General features: G+C 43.3%; 1 protein-coding gene across 1 annotated transcript in view; it reads left to right on the plus strand.

The window, feature by feature from the left end:
• Positions 1 to 5,333: 5,333 nt before the first annotated feature.
• ARL5A (ADP ribosylation factor like GTPase 5A) overlaps positions 5,334 to 15,145 on the plus strand; it is a 12,759-nt gene continuing 2,947 nt past the window's right edge. The window contains exons 1-3 of the mRNA XM_018553610.1: positions 5,334 to 5,552; positions 12,450 to 12,510; positions 14,251 to 14,398. Of these exons, the coding sequence (XP_018409112.1) occupies positions 5,507 to 5,552; positions 12,450 to 12,510; positions 14,251 to 14,398 (255 nt within the window). The 5' untranslated portion in view covers positions 5,334 to 5,506. The remainder of the gene's footprint in view (positions 5,553 to 12,449; positions 12,511 to 14,250; positions 14,399 to 15,145) is intronic.

A 15,145-nucleotide genomic window follows, 5' to 3' on the forward strand; every position in this document is an offset into this window, starting at 1 on the left:
CCCTAGCAACCAATCAAAATTAATATCTTATTAATCTGAATATAGTAAGCTGAAATCTAATTGGTTGCTATAGATCACATCACTGTACATCCTCCTCACTGCTCTCTGCCTTGTTATATTTTACAAAAGCCAGAATCAGTTCACTAGACTAGTGACATCATTGAGAATTCCTGTGAATTTTGGTACCTGCACACTACGGATGAGCCAAATTGAGAGTTTTTATTTTCCTGAAATATTTGGTTATTTAGAAGAGTGGAATTTAAATTGCTTATGAGTGTTATGGAAGCTCTTTCAAACTATTCTGGACCTGTTCTTATGCCAAAAAAGTGGCCCCTCAGTAGCCTCGTTTTGTTACATTTGTTCTCAAAATTTATAGTGACAGTACACAAACAACGATCAAATAGGAAAAAAGAAAATAACATAAATACACTAAAAATAAAATAAATAGAAAACAAACTACCATAATTACAGCCAAAAAGCTCTCTAAATATATTGTTTTTCATGTAAATTTTGCCTAAGCAGTTTACATAGTAAAATTAAAGTGACACTAAGCTCAGAAGTTAAACCTTAAAAATACATTCAAGTACCTTAACTATTAACAAAAATGTATCTTATTTATAATTCGGCTGTAGATCCTCAAATGATCTCTGAATTCATGCTGCCAATGTCTTCTGGAGGGTGACTACTTTTGTTCCCCATGGTTCCTCCTCCTGTGATGGACTACAATCTCAATACAAATTAGTAGCCTAAACGTGAGATTGTAGTCCATCACGGGAGTGAGTTGGAGCCGTGGCTTCTTTACAACACACACAGGGACCATGGGGAACACAAGTAGCCACCCTCCAAAAGGAAGGACAGTGCCAGCACCAATCTAGCGTCACTTTAAGTGTCCATTTTGGTGAAGTTTCACCAACAGTAAAATTAGATATTTTGAATTAAAATAGCTCCTATCATCTCTACTGAACACATTTCAAGACAAATTTTCAGTAACCCAATTGATTCAATAATCTGATCAGATCTAGGAATAATCAAACTTTGTCAGCTGCTTTTTAGCATTTTTTTTTCCAGACTAAAAAAGCAAACAAAGCGTACACACTTTTTCAAACCAATCATCCCCCGATCTGACAATAACAAAAAAAAACAACAACTCATATTAATTTGAATGGATAAGGGAAATGTGAATCCTAATTTGGATTGAATAGAAATAAAAAAAGCTTACAAGTGTAAGGTACCATTCAAGGAAATGCTTCCAGGGAAAATTAGACATTTGACAAAATGTTTGTACGTCGGCTCTCACTGATATCACTAGTTCCTATGAACAACTTTGCATTGTACAGAATTGCGGCCTTGCTTACAAAATGGCTTTCTTTACTGTGTGTTGGGGATGGGGACACTTTAGTAAGAGCACATATGTAGATTGTGTTTGAACAGTGGTTTATGTGTATTTTAAGAAGTTTATGATAAAGAAATTTCAAGAATGACTGAGCAAATATAACACTGACATTCTCTAAATAATCTTAAATAATTCTTGAAGTGGTAGCAATTTACGTATTATGTTTAAAGAAAAAAAACACGTTTGAAGTATTTACACCTTTGTTATGTTGTAAATCATGTATACCCAAAGCCGACCATTTGAAGCTAGACTGTGGAAATGAATTTTGCCTTTACGAAACCAAAACAGTCAAAAAAATTTGTATATTTTTTCTTTTTGTTTTTCGTTTTGCTGACTAACCCTTTCTACTTTTATCAATGGATATGTGTAGCATTTGACAAGGCATGCTGGGTTAAAAAAAAAAAAAAATGACTATGCAAAGACGTACAGTGTTGCATGCTCTGCTCTCCCTTGCTTTAGTGGCTTACAGAGATTAAAAAAAAAAAATTGGTGTTATTTTTGTGAAAAAAGGAACATTTAACAAAGCAAATGCAGACTGCATGCTTTCAGCATCCTAATTCCTCTGGACTTGTTTTATGGAATTTAGAAGTGTAACAAAATAAAAAAAAAATTAACTGCATTCACATTTTTTCTATAATAAACGGAAAATCTTGTAAATGTGTGCGTGGCGTGTCTTTTCTTTGGCTTGAATAGAAAAATTAAGAAAAACAAACAAAAAATAATAAAAATTTGTCAATTAACTGCAGTGGAAACGTTTGCATTATTTCCTAGACGGAAAAATGTTTGTGTTTGAACGAGTTGTGTGAAAAATGTTACATTTACTATACAAGACTTCAGCGTCTGCTCTGCAGGTACTTTATATGCAACAATGTAACTGTGCCCTATATGTGCAATCTACCTCATACAGCACAGTGGCCTTACAACCATGAAGTCAAAGGCCTCATTCACACTGCCACACATATACGTGCGTATTGTCCCATATGCAACATATGCAAATAAATGGCTCCATACATATAGCTGCATATGGAGCTGTATATTTGCGTAGCGTAAACGTGCGCAAAATCAGGATGGAACCGAGATGCGTCCGGGCAGCGTATTTCTGCGTACTTACGCGCATATACATGGGTACAGCAGATTAAAAATTCCATTACGAGTGATGCATTCTGGGATTGCATATAGTGCACGCATATATGCGTATAAATACGCGCATATATGCACGTACATACGCGTTTATACGCAATATACAATTTTGCTCTTGCGTTGTGTGTGAATGAGGCCAAAGGTTCACTTCCTAACAGGGACGATATCGGCTTGGAGTTTCTACAATCTCGGTGTGTTTGTGTTTCCTTCATTCAATCCAGTTTTCCTACAAATACTGAAAGATCCGTTGGTTTTCTCCCAAACTGACCCTTGTGTGTGTAGGTCTTGACAGAGGAGTTGGGCTGGGTCCCTGGTATAGGGTTGCCACCTTTTCTTCCAGCAAAACCCAAACACTATAGCGACGCATGGAAATGTTTTGGGGAGGATGAGTTGCGGCTTATTCATATTTAAATAGCGTCACCCATTCATATATAAATATCACAGTTGAGACTATTTTCAGTGGGGGGCCAGTAGCCCCTATTCTAATTTTGGTTGCTCCTGTCTGCCTGACATCTTGTGTCCGGGTTCCTGCTGCCATGAAACCCGGTCCCAGCATTCAAAACCCGAACTGTCCGGGTGAATCCTGGAACGGTGGCAACCCTACCCTGGTATAGGTTGTTTGTTCCAAATGAGTATTCGTACTTACTGCTAACACTAGCACAACATTCACTGGATGTTCTCCTTCATATCTCCGCCTCAGATTATCAGGAGCTCTGCTCTGAGTCTGTAAAAGTAACACTAAGGCCTCATTCACACAGCTAAGAGTCGGCCCGTACAGATCCGTGCGGCGTGCACGGCCGTATCAGGCCGTTCAGGGGAAGGACAAGTGCTGTGTATGATTGTATGCAGCAGCCTGTTCTTCTCTATGGGAGTACGCAACCGTACCCGCCGTACGTTCGAGTACGGTCACCCGCATGCATGTGCAGCTCAGGTGAGTGTATGGCCGCGTCCTCCTATAGAAAAGAACAGGCTGCTGTGTACAATCACACGCACCACCTTTCCTTCCTGGGAGCGGCCCGATACAGCCGTGCACGCCACACGGATCTGTATGGGCCAACTGTGTGAATGTGGCCTAACTCACTCGTCTGTAGATACACAAATCATCTCTGAATTGGAACTGACACTGTCCTTCCTTCTGGAGGGTGGCTACTTTTGTTTCCCTATGCACCCTGTGTGTATTGTAAAGTAGTCACCGCTCCAAGCTCACTCCCGTGATGTACTACAATCTCAATACAAATTAGTAAACTCAACGTGAGATTGTAGTCCATCTGTTGCTTTGTTCAGAATCAATGGAAGACATTGGACCTCTAAAACATGGTATTGGCCCCTCTATTGGCTCAATTACATGTGGATTTCTTAATTTGGGTGACACCTCCTTGTGAGTGGCCCCTGGCTTTGTGGCAAGCTGCCTAAACCACCAGCCCAAATAATGACTACTTTCCTTTCTGTTCTGTCTCCAACCCCTCATTTCAACTTTTTACCAAATGGGTCACCTCGAGTAAAGGTTTTTTAGTAGGCAGCTCCCATGCAATAAACATTGGTCAACTCTTGTTAAAACGTATCCAAAAGTATAGTGAAAGGAGCACCAAAGTTCATTTTTGGATCCAGATATAGCTTATTATTTGTAGCAAAGAAGGTAGGAAGAGAGAGAGCGAGAGGGGGGGAGAGAGAAAGAAAGAAAGAAAGAAAGAAAGAAAGAAAGAAAGAAAGAAAGAAAAAGAGAGAGAGAAAGAAAGAAAAGGAAGGAAGAAAGAAAAAGAAGGAAGAAAGAAAGAAAAGGAAGAGAGAAAGAGAGCAAGGGGGAGGAAAAAAATAAAGAGAAGGAAGAGAGAAAGAAAGAGAGAGAGAGAGAGAGAGAGAGAGAGAGAGAGAGAGAGAGAGAAAAGAAGGAAGAGAGAAAGAAAAAGAGAGAGAAAGAAAGAAAGAAGTTGTAATGTTCTTCCTCTCCAAGTCCAGCCCCCTCTTTGCTCACCAGCAGAGAAGAGAATTGTGGACACTGGGTATATCAGAAATATAACAACGGACGTGAAAAAAACAGAGCTGGTAAATGATTATTTTGCCCTGATCTGGAAGATGTGTGCATGGCACGGGGTGTGTCCGTTGCTATTTAATGTTCCTCCTTCTCATCTTGGAAAGTTGGAGGTATGATGCAGGTACATTTATTCATTTTTTTTGCAAAAGGTGGAATGAGCCTTTAAATCTCAATGTCCGGGACATTGCATGGACAATATTCAACACCCAGAACCAGGGCCGGTCCAAGGATCAGGCAGAAGTTGCAGCTGCCTTGGGACCTCCAGCAGGAAGGGGGCGAGAATGGCAGGACATGCAACATATGTTGATGAAGTACTTTGCAGCTCATGGGACATCAATACCCACAAATCTATAAAATACGTACAATACTGCAAAACAAAAATTAAAAATGCACCCCTTTAATAAAACGTCATTTTTTGAAGGGTGAAGACATGACGTCATCCCTATGTCATTAGAAGCCAGTTGCTCAATAGTTGCATTAGGGCTTTGGCTCAAACAAAATGGCAGCCGAAACCCGAACACAGCTGAGAAGCGTGGACAATATTAAGCGCACTTTTATATTTAGGTTTAAACTCTAGCAAATGTTCTCGCCGATATCAGCCACGTATCAAGTCTTAATCAGCTGTAGTGCGAAAATTGTCTCCATAGCGCCACGTTGAGCGACCGGGCGCAGCCATTTTGTCGAAGTTCGAGAAATGATGAAAGTTTACGGAAAGGACATAAGAAAAATGTCTCTGCTATCGGGGACACGATAATAGCAGGTGTTTAGAAAGGCGGAGGTCAGTAGGGCGAGCGGGGATCTTTGCTGACGTCACTAGCGGTGCGTCTGACGGTGTGTCACTGGCGGAGTGGGGTGTATCGGTGGACATGGCGGAGCTGAGGAGGGCCGTGTGATGCGGAGGAGCGGCCCTTCCAGTGAAGCGGACAGAGACGCCTTCTAGCATGGGAATCCTATTCGCCAAGATATGGAGGCTCTTCAGCAACCAGGGTAAGAGGGCCTGCCTGAGAGAGAGAGAGAGTCACATGACACCACCTGCTGCTGGGGGAACTACATCTCCCAGCATGGCCTGTCAGCTGGAGGCCTAGCTAGGAATTGTCCGTAGGGATGGTAAAGCCCCACCTCGCTGGCTTCGCAGGGACTGCTACACAATATGGATTGTGGAACAACATATAGGGGCCCATTCACACTCAGGTGTTCTGTTGATACAAGCTATGGCGGTCATTGATTATTGGCTACAGCAACCGATAACAAAATGTATGCGGCCCATGGCGCACTCCGGTGTGTTTTGCTTGATTGTACAATGCGTTGGGGTGTCATTCACAATGAATGAGTGTGTATAAAGCAGGTGCGTTGCTGTGCATTGTGGAAACGGCAAAGTGTTAGCGCTCATTCGCACCAGCTCGCGCGCTAAAGCGGGACCGGTCTCTATTGTGCGGGGGTGGTGCCTTGTGTTGTTTCAATGCGAGGCACTGTTTACTTTTTTTTGGAAAAAAACTTTATTGACATGTTACAAACTTAAATTTAATCCATTTCTATGCCCCACAGGTAAGTTGCTGTGGGGTGACTGCTCTGACGCTAAACAGGACACGTGAGGAACAATTGTTTGCAGTGTGAGCCTGCCGTGATCGATGCAAATCAGTGCAGGTCAACAAGCCCTAAGTTGGCCTTGTTTAATTCCATTTGGATTAAGGGATTCATTATCCAATATCTGTCTTATATGCAGCATGAAAGAAAACTGTTCGTTGGAAGCAAATCCTTAATAAAATGATGGAGGAAAACAAAAGGGGTACAAAACATTAGATGTGGATCAAAGGGGTGACATAAAAGCACTAAAACAGGTGAAATGCACAAAACAAAACCTTTTTAGACCGAGTGAGGAGGGATTAGAACCCCTGCTTGTGAAGGAAAATCTTCTCAATGAGACACAACTAGCAACTTAAAAAAAATAAGCTGACGGGTTATAACCCCCCCCCCCCCCCTTACTCTATCCAAAGCTAAAAAAAACAAACCAAAAAATAAAAGGTTTTGACTTTAGTTCTTCTTAAAGTGACATTAAAGATACAGTCTGCCTATCTAGAGCCTGAGCCAGCTGTACTCGTCCCCTCCCACGTCCGTTCCGACCAGTCAGCGCTGGAGGAGGGGGGAATCCCTGCAGGTAACCGTGAGTGACAGTCACGGCTCTCTGCAGGGAGATGATCGAGAAGTGAGTGAGCGACGGTATGTGTTTGCTCACTTCCCGATCTACTGAGCCGACCAGTGACAGTTTCATTGTCGCACGTCGGCTCAAACTAGGAGTTATAGTGAAAATCACTCACCTCATAGTTCAGCAATCCCTCCAGCGCTGGTGGCGGTCTCTGATCCAGCACAGACTCCTCGTGTCTCACGGTGCCTGTCCGACGTGCACGCTCCCCGCTGTGTTCATTCACCTCCACTGTGTCTCTCCTCTTCTCCCGGCCGATGATCTCTACTGCGCAAGCGCCCACCCCTTCATCCTTCACGGCCGCTGGAGAATCTTCAGACGGAAGCGAGCGGCGGAGACAGAGCTAAGTAATTCGCTTCTTGGTAACTTTTTAATGTTTTTGCATATATCTACTGCTTGCTAGCCATGCATATATGTAAAAACAAAAGTGACTTTAATACTACTTTTAAAGCATCACTAAACTCGATAGTTAAAGTAGTATTAAAGGCTGCTCATTTCTTACCCTAATGCATTCTCAGCATTAAAGTAAAAAATAGGGATGCACCGATACCGGTCCTTCGGTATTGAGTACCGATACATTTTTTTTGGTACTCGTCGAGACTGAAAGTCCCGTTGAGGAAGCCAGGCAGCGTGTAATGACTCGCCACCCGGTTACCCAATTAGCAGGGAAGCCGTCCCCATGCTTGTCATCACTATGTGACGAGGGAGCATGAAGCCGGCTTCCTGGCCTTCCGTTCTACTTGCATAGAAAAAAAACAGGTAATTAAAGGAGAACTATGGGGTCAGTGTTTTTCCCCATAGTTCTCCTTAGGGTAACAGGAGGACACAAACTAGCGTCCTCCCGTTACCCTAAGCTCAGTATACCGCGAAGCTTACTCCCATTACCCTAAGCTTTGCAGTATACTGAGATGCCGGAGCGGATCCCGACTTAGATGACGGGATCCGCCCAGCTGCGTGAGTGTACCCGCCCCTCCCCCGTCCGTTCCGCCAGTCAGCGCGGGGAGAGGGGAATCCAGCCCCTCCCCCTGTCACGGCAGAGAGCCGTGACAGGATCGAGAGGTGAGCGAACCCGTTATGTGTTCGCTCACCTCCCGATCGCTCAGGATGAATTTTTAGTCAGACATTCACAGCCTCAAAACAGGCAAGTGTTGTTTGCTGTGTTGCCTCTTTAGCTCACCCATAAGGTGCCCATACACCTGCCGATTATCGTACGGGAAATCCCGCGATCGTACAAAAATCTTCAGGTGTGTGGAAGGCGTGCGACCGTTTCTACTGTACAGTTGCACGTCTTTTGTCTTACGAGCAGGCTCAAAAACCCGCTGAGAAACGTACGATTGTCGGCAGGTTAGTGGCGTGCTCGTAAAACAAATGCCGCACGGTGCCGGTGTGCGCAAGCGCACACTGCCCGTTCAGCATTGCAGTCATCGGAAGTCGATGACCAAGATGGGCAGATCGTATGTTTTTTTTAAATTACCTTACAACCATCGCAAGACAAAAGTCTTGCGATGGTTGTAAGGTGTATGGCCCGCTATAGTGTGCTGAAAAATCTAGAGCTGCAGCTAACGATTATTTTCAAAATCGATTCGTTAGCCGATTATTAAGTTCGATTAATCGGATAAAAAATAAAATACATTTTAAAAAATGGCTCCAGTGATGGACTTCTAGTTTGTATTGAGATTGTAGTCCATCACAGGAGCAAGCTTGGAGCGGTAGAAGTAACAAAGAAAAAGAAAGTGTTGTGTACAATATAGTGAAATGAAAAGTGTAAAATTATACAGCAATGAATGCAGAATGGCACCGGATATAGAGGACTGCAAAAAAATCCTTTGCCCTGTGTTTATGCTCCTATCAAACTTTCATTTTAAATCAGCTAAATACATTGCAGGTGCAGCAAAAATAAATAATTTGTAAAGTCTTCCAGTTTGTTTTCTGCAGAAAGCATTTTTAACCTGACTAGACAAGCCTGTCCATGCCAGCGTGCTGCAGAGAAGAACTCTTGCGCTCTGTGTGGAAGCAGTGGTCTCTCTGCAGAGGTCTGACACACCCCCCTGTTGAGTCAGAGCTGTCCGATTAGTTGGAAGCATGGGCTTTGCTGATTGCAGAGCCATCCAAGTCATATGTGGATCATTTATACATCAAGTGACCTAAGTGTATTTTTTAGCTTTCTTATAACAATATATGCTTCTGAAACCTTGACTCTTCCTGGTCAATGTGTTTTAATATAAAGTGAATGATTCACCACCAGCAAATACTTGGTGAATGTCACAGTCACTGCTTTATAAATATGCCCCATGAGCAGCTTCAGTTTTTTAATGCACTGAATGTCATGTATGAGCTGCTCTGCATCTTGCCTGACCTTTAAACTGGTGCACGGATGATGTGCGTACAGTCAGCATTGCTCAGAGCGCTGACGTCATCCCGGAGTGAAGATAATTACCTCATTTGACTTTATCAGACTTGTGGCACTTGTGAAGGTGTTGAGCTGCCTTTGCTGTGTGCTACATTTGGATCTTAAATTGTTGGACCTTTACCCCCTTTCAGTAAAAATCACCTCAGCAGCAGCTCTGCATGCTGATATGAAATCTTCTTACGTTCATTAGTTAAACAAACATATTTTTCTTCTTTACTACAATTATTGTTTTTTTTCCACGCCCTGGTCCTCCTGGGCATTAGTGATGTTATGTGCCCAAGCATTGCATCTTGGGAAGGTTACAGCAGCAGAGCATCGCTGGGAAATCTCATCTGTAATCTCAGGGAAATGATCAAACTACAGCGTGCGGAAGGGAACACAAACATCTGACACTACTGGAAATGTTGGAAGCTGAAGAGTCTGATAGAGTGCTGGAACGGAGGAGAGGTAGAAGACATGGGCTACCAGAGGGGTGAATATAATAGCTCTTCTGTTTCAGAACACTGGCATTAGGATACAAGAAAGGCAATTTATCAAAACTGGAGCAGACAAAATCTGGAGCAGCTGTGCATGGCAACCAATCAGCCTCTCCCATTCATTGTCAAATCTTTACTGAACAAACTGAAGAGAGAAGCTGATTGGTTGCCATTCACAGCTGCTCCAGTTTTGATGAATTCCCCCCAAGGTGTTCTGTGCATATTCGTGGGAAGGGTGGATGAATGACAGGATCACCCTTACCCATTCACAAACTGCCCTGCGTTGTGTAAATAGAACTGGGGCAAGGCTGGGCAAACTCTGGCCCTCCAGCTGTAGTGAAACCACAACTCCCATCATGCATCTGCCTCTAGAGCCATGCCTGTGGCTGTCTGAGTCCTGCCATGCCTTATGTATTTGCACCACAGCTGGAAGGCTGGAGTTTGCCTGAATAGGCGAGAGTGGCGGAAAGGAGGATGAACAGCACAGAGCCCTCACTGTTACGAGGCAATTAGCACACAGCTCCAGGAGTTCACCATTGTCAGGAGGGTCCGGCATCAGTGAAGGGAGGATTTTTTCAAATTGCAATTGCCAATAGCGGGCTGGCTGTTGCACCCGCCCACTGCTTGCTGTGCCCTCCTCCCAGCATGGAGGAGTGAGCTAGGGGATCCAACCAACTAATCGATGATAATATTAATAGTTGACAACTGTTGTCATTATCGATTAGTTGGTTGCAGCCCTACATACAATCCACTTCATTAGAGGTTATGTCCCTGGTGCTGTATCCCCTCAAAACATAACCTAAGTTATTTAAACCGTAAGGCCATAATCCCACCTCCAAATGGGGCCAATCGCATGAGTCTCACTAATTCCTTCTGCATGCATCAAATGGCATGAGTCTCAGAAGGATTTCTTGAAACTCGTGATTGCCCCATACGCTGGTGGGATAGTGTGCCGCTGATGAGGCTGATTGTTTATAGAATGTGATGGCGTTCTGCGGAGCTTGATCCATGTTTGTTAAACATTCCCTGATGAGCGCCTGTCTGCTAATCTGCCGTGTGGGATTTACAGAGCTCAGCTACTCCACCGAGATCCTATTAATGATTCAGTATTTATGTGCATTGGATAGCTTGTTGCTGGCTCAGGTGTAATCTATCTCCTTAGTGGAAGGAGATCTATAGCAGAAAGTACAGCCGCTGCCGTAGCGGACACTTCCTGGATCATCTCCTGTTGACAAAATAGAAAAAGAAATCCTTTTAAAAGTTCAAACATAATTCTAGGAAAGTCTCACTATATGTACAGTCATTCACTTTATTTTTTTTAACAGTGTTATTTGTTATTGGCTTCAAGTGACACTAAACTCAGTAGGTAAAGTACCTGAACTTTGAAATCATCTCTGAATTAGTGCTGACACTGTCCTTCCTTCTGGAGGGTGGCTACTTTTGTTCCCTATGCACCCTGTGTGTATTGTAAAGTAGTCACCGCTCCAAGCTCACTCCTGTAATGGACTACAATCTCATCACGTCGATTACGAGAGTGAGCTTGGAGCGGTGACTACTTTACAACACACACAGGGACCATGGGGAACAAAGTAGCCCCCCTCCAGAAGGAAGGACAGTGTCGGCACCAATTCAGAGATGATTTGAGGATCTACAGCCGAGTGAGACACAAATAAGATACATTTTTGTTAATAGTACTTGAATGTAAGAAGACGAGCTAAGGGTTAGTAAACGCATTGGCTGTAGGTTACCTGTAGCAGATCTTTTCCCATTGCTGACTTGCCGTGCCTTGTTGCACACAATTTCTAGGTGTTGAGGTGCCAACTTGGTAGAAAAGCAGGGTTTTGTTTCCTTGTGTCGGAGCTACCCCCCAGATGACTGCTTAAAGGAGAACTATGGGGTTAGGGATTTTCCCCATAGTTCTCCTTAGGGTAACGGGAGGATACAAACTAGTGTCCTCCCATCACCCTAAGCTCAGTATACAGCAGGAGAAGTGCAAAAAATGCAGATTTACAGAATTGAGCGAGGACATCCCTTTATGTTCTTAGTTACAGTTTCCTCTAGATCAAGGAGAATAGTGAGTGACCTCTCTGAATCTGATTCCAAGTTCCTAGCAATGAATATATAGTATACCTCATAGCGGGTTTCCTGCTAGTAGTGGACAGTGCCTGAAAAATGTGTGGAAATGGGCATTTGTTACTTTCATGAGAAGCCCATGTGACAGAGTGACGACACAGGAGCACACTTGGCAGATGGTGGACAGTGTTGCCTTCATGGCAGGGTTATGAGGCACACCCAGCTCTGTGAATGGCACAGAGTTCAGTGGAGACTGGGCCAATTACACAACTTTTCAGACTAGCTGCTCATAGACAGCAGGCTCCCTCAGCACCACTGAGTGTAATATCCGGATGCTGTGAATGGTGCAGTGAAGTGAAGCAACTGGAGTCTTACCTTGGTGTGTATCCTTAGGGATGCACACCAATATACCACATATCGAACGTGTTTGGTGCTGTATCCCCCTCCTCCCCTTAAGTTTTAAGTTTCACCTGATGGCCCTTTGTCTTCCTTTCTGATGCCTTGCCTACAGTCCACCACCACCCCTTTCACCCACAGGAGCTCTGTTGGGTATCTGGTACTTCAGGTATAGGGAAGTTATTATATCTTGTGTGTTTCTGTTGCATTGCACATTTTTTTCTTTTTTTCTTATACTTGTAGGTTTTTTTTTTTTTTTTTACTTAATTGTAATTGAAAACATTTTATAATCGAAACTACATTTTCTTCTCCCTTTTTGTGTATTTCAGAGCACAAAGTGATCATTGTGGGACTGGATAATGCTGGAAAAACAACAATATTATATCAGTTGTAAGTATCTTTTTAGCTGAACCGCAGACAGGAAGTTGCCCTTTCCAGAATTTGAGTGATCTGAGTTTTGCGTGTTAGTGTGCACAGGGACTGAACAATTGTTAGGCCTGGGCAGCCAATGTGCCTGTGTAACTTTTTGTCTTCCTTTCAGAAAGACGTGTTCTCTTTTGGTTACAGACCGCGCAGATAAGCATTTATTTTTCAAGGAGTTATTTTAAGAGCGATTTGATCTCTGGAGGACATTTGCTCCTTTTTTTTGTCTTTCTTTCAGAAGCCCTTTTTTTATTGCTGAGCCAGGGAACATGTATCCCCACTCAGCCAGTCAGCCCAGTGGGGGAGCCAGCATGCTGTTTTAATGTTACTCTTGCCATCCCAAAAAATTGCTCTGTCCTGTATTAGAAGTAATGTCCTGCAATAGAAGTGGAATTATACTTGTGCCTCCTGATGAAAAAGTTGCAGTTTTCATCAGTCTTTCCAGCTTTCAACACTTTTGGAAGTTTCGGATGCCTGTGTCCCCCACCGCATGCTGTGGTTCCATCTGCTGACTCCTACATCATTACAGGAGACAGTAGAGGGCAGAGGATGAAACCACAGTGCTCATCGGGGGGTACAGACATCTGACACTCACAGAAGTGCTGAATGCTGAAGAGTTTGTTGAAGGCTGCAGCGCGTGAATGGAGAGACTGTAAGACAAATGAAAAATGAGCCACAGGAATGTTAGTCGTATTAAACTCCTCAAACTTTTTTAATGAATGAATCCATATCAAACAAATATACATTGCCCAGCAAAGCATTGCTTTACTTGTTTGCCCAAATATTTCCAAGTCTCTCAGCTCAGCTTCCTTGAACTTCCTGTTCAGTACAAAATCACAAGGGACAGAGCAGACTCCAGCAACTGATCATATACTAGCTGGGAGGAGAGGGGGGGAGGTAGCTTGATTTGCTGTGTTTGTGGAGACACACACAGCGTAGCATAAAGTCCATTTAAACCTGTTTATTTATTACTGTAATACAGTCGGGTTGCAAATGCTGTCATAAATATACTTTCACTTTTCAGCCAAGTACTGCATCAAGGGTTAAAAACAGCAGCACTTAGGAGAGTCAGGCCTGCTCTCACCCTCAAGCTCTCCCAAAATCCAACACACCCCACTAAGCCCTGAGCAGTGCTTTTGATTAGAGCGGGGTTCAGGGGATGTGTCAGAAAGCTGGACTGCAGCTTGTGTGTATGAGAGTGACAATCCCACTCTCCTACTGCTGCCAGCACAGGGTTTTTTTTTAACCCTTGACGTAACACATTGGTGATATTAAAAAGGTAAAGAGGCAAAACTCAGAATTTATAGTAGTTTATGTGCACTACCAAAATTGTCTGACTGATTGGAGATAAGTAAAAATCAGTAATTGATTGGCAGAACTGTAAGTCCTCTATGGTGTAATGTACATAACAGCAAACCTTGATTAATCACATAGTGCTACAACTGTGTGCAGTTTATCCCTGCCGTGGTGTACTTGTGTAGCTTACACTATACAGTAAGGAGTCACACATACACACGCACACATAGGATGAAGTAGATGGGCTTGGCTTTATTTAACCTTAACAACTATGTAACTATTTCATGTTTGTTGTGGTTGTGCAATAAATCTCAGGCTTTTTTGGAGCGCGATTAAGCCACGTTTAGGACTTATTATAGTGAAGCTGCTTAACTGGAATTCTTATCATTGGAGTATATCTGTATCTTCCAGTTCCATGAACGAGGTGGTGCACACGTCCCCAACAATCGGGAGTAACGTGGAGGAGATTGTGGTGAACAACACTCGATTTCTGATGTGGGACATCGGAGGACAGGAATCTCTCCGTTCTTCATGGAACACCTATTACACAAACACTGAGGCAAGCACATTCTTCTGATTCATCTGTATGTCAGGGTAAAAAGCCTGCTAGTATGGCGTGTGTGTATAGGAATATGTTGTTTCTTGATTGACAATCTTAAAGGTTAAATATTCTTGATAACGCTGGATTATGGGCTCAAACCAGTTTGGTCAGAAAAAGCGAATTACATCATAGTAGAGTTTTTTTTCTTCACGAACTGCAACTGCTTACTTTATGTTCTTTTTATTGTGCACATGTGCCTACAACATGCCATACCTTGGAGTACTGCATGCCGGGATACCTGGTCACAAAGCTGGATCACCTGCAAGGCAAACTAGACAGGCCCCTACGACCTGCCCAGGTGTCTACGACCTGCCGGATGGTGGGTCTAGTCCAGGGTGCCAACTTCAGCCTATATGCTGCTGTGGAAAACCAAGGGGATTGACCGGTTGGTCAAAGCTTTGCACCTGCCTGCTTCTGCACAAGGGAAGATGCACTTGTAGGTACTTGTGTCTGATGTGACCAGCCTTGCTGGTAAAGACAATGCAAATCGTGTTGCTTGTCTGTGCCTATTGCAGTATTGAACTAAGTGAATAGTGAAATAAGTCTTTATCGGGAAGACAAGAGTGGCAGTGCCATCCTTTCATCATTAGTTTGTTGTACCTTGGGCATTTTTCAGCTAGCCAGCATGGGCATGCTTTATGGTCTGCCACAGTTGCCCTTTAATTATATATATATATATTTTTTTTTTTTTTTATCCCTGTGCAT

Source organism: Nanorana parkeri, unplaced genomic scaffold (assembly GCF_000935625.1).
Source record: "Nanorana parkeri isolate BGI_ZX_2015 unplaced genomic scaffold, ASM93562v1 scaffold125, whole genome shotgun sequence".
NCBI lineage: Eukaryota > Metazoa > Chordata > Amphibia > Anura > Dicroglossidae > Nanorana > Nanorana parkeri.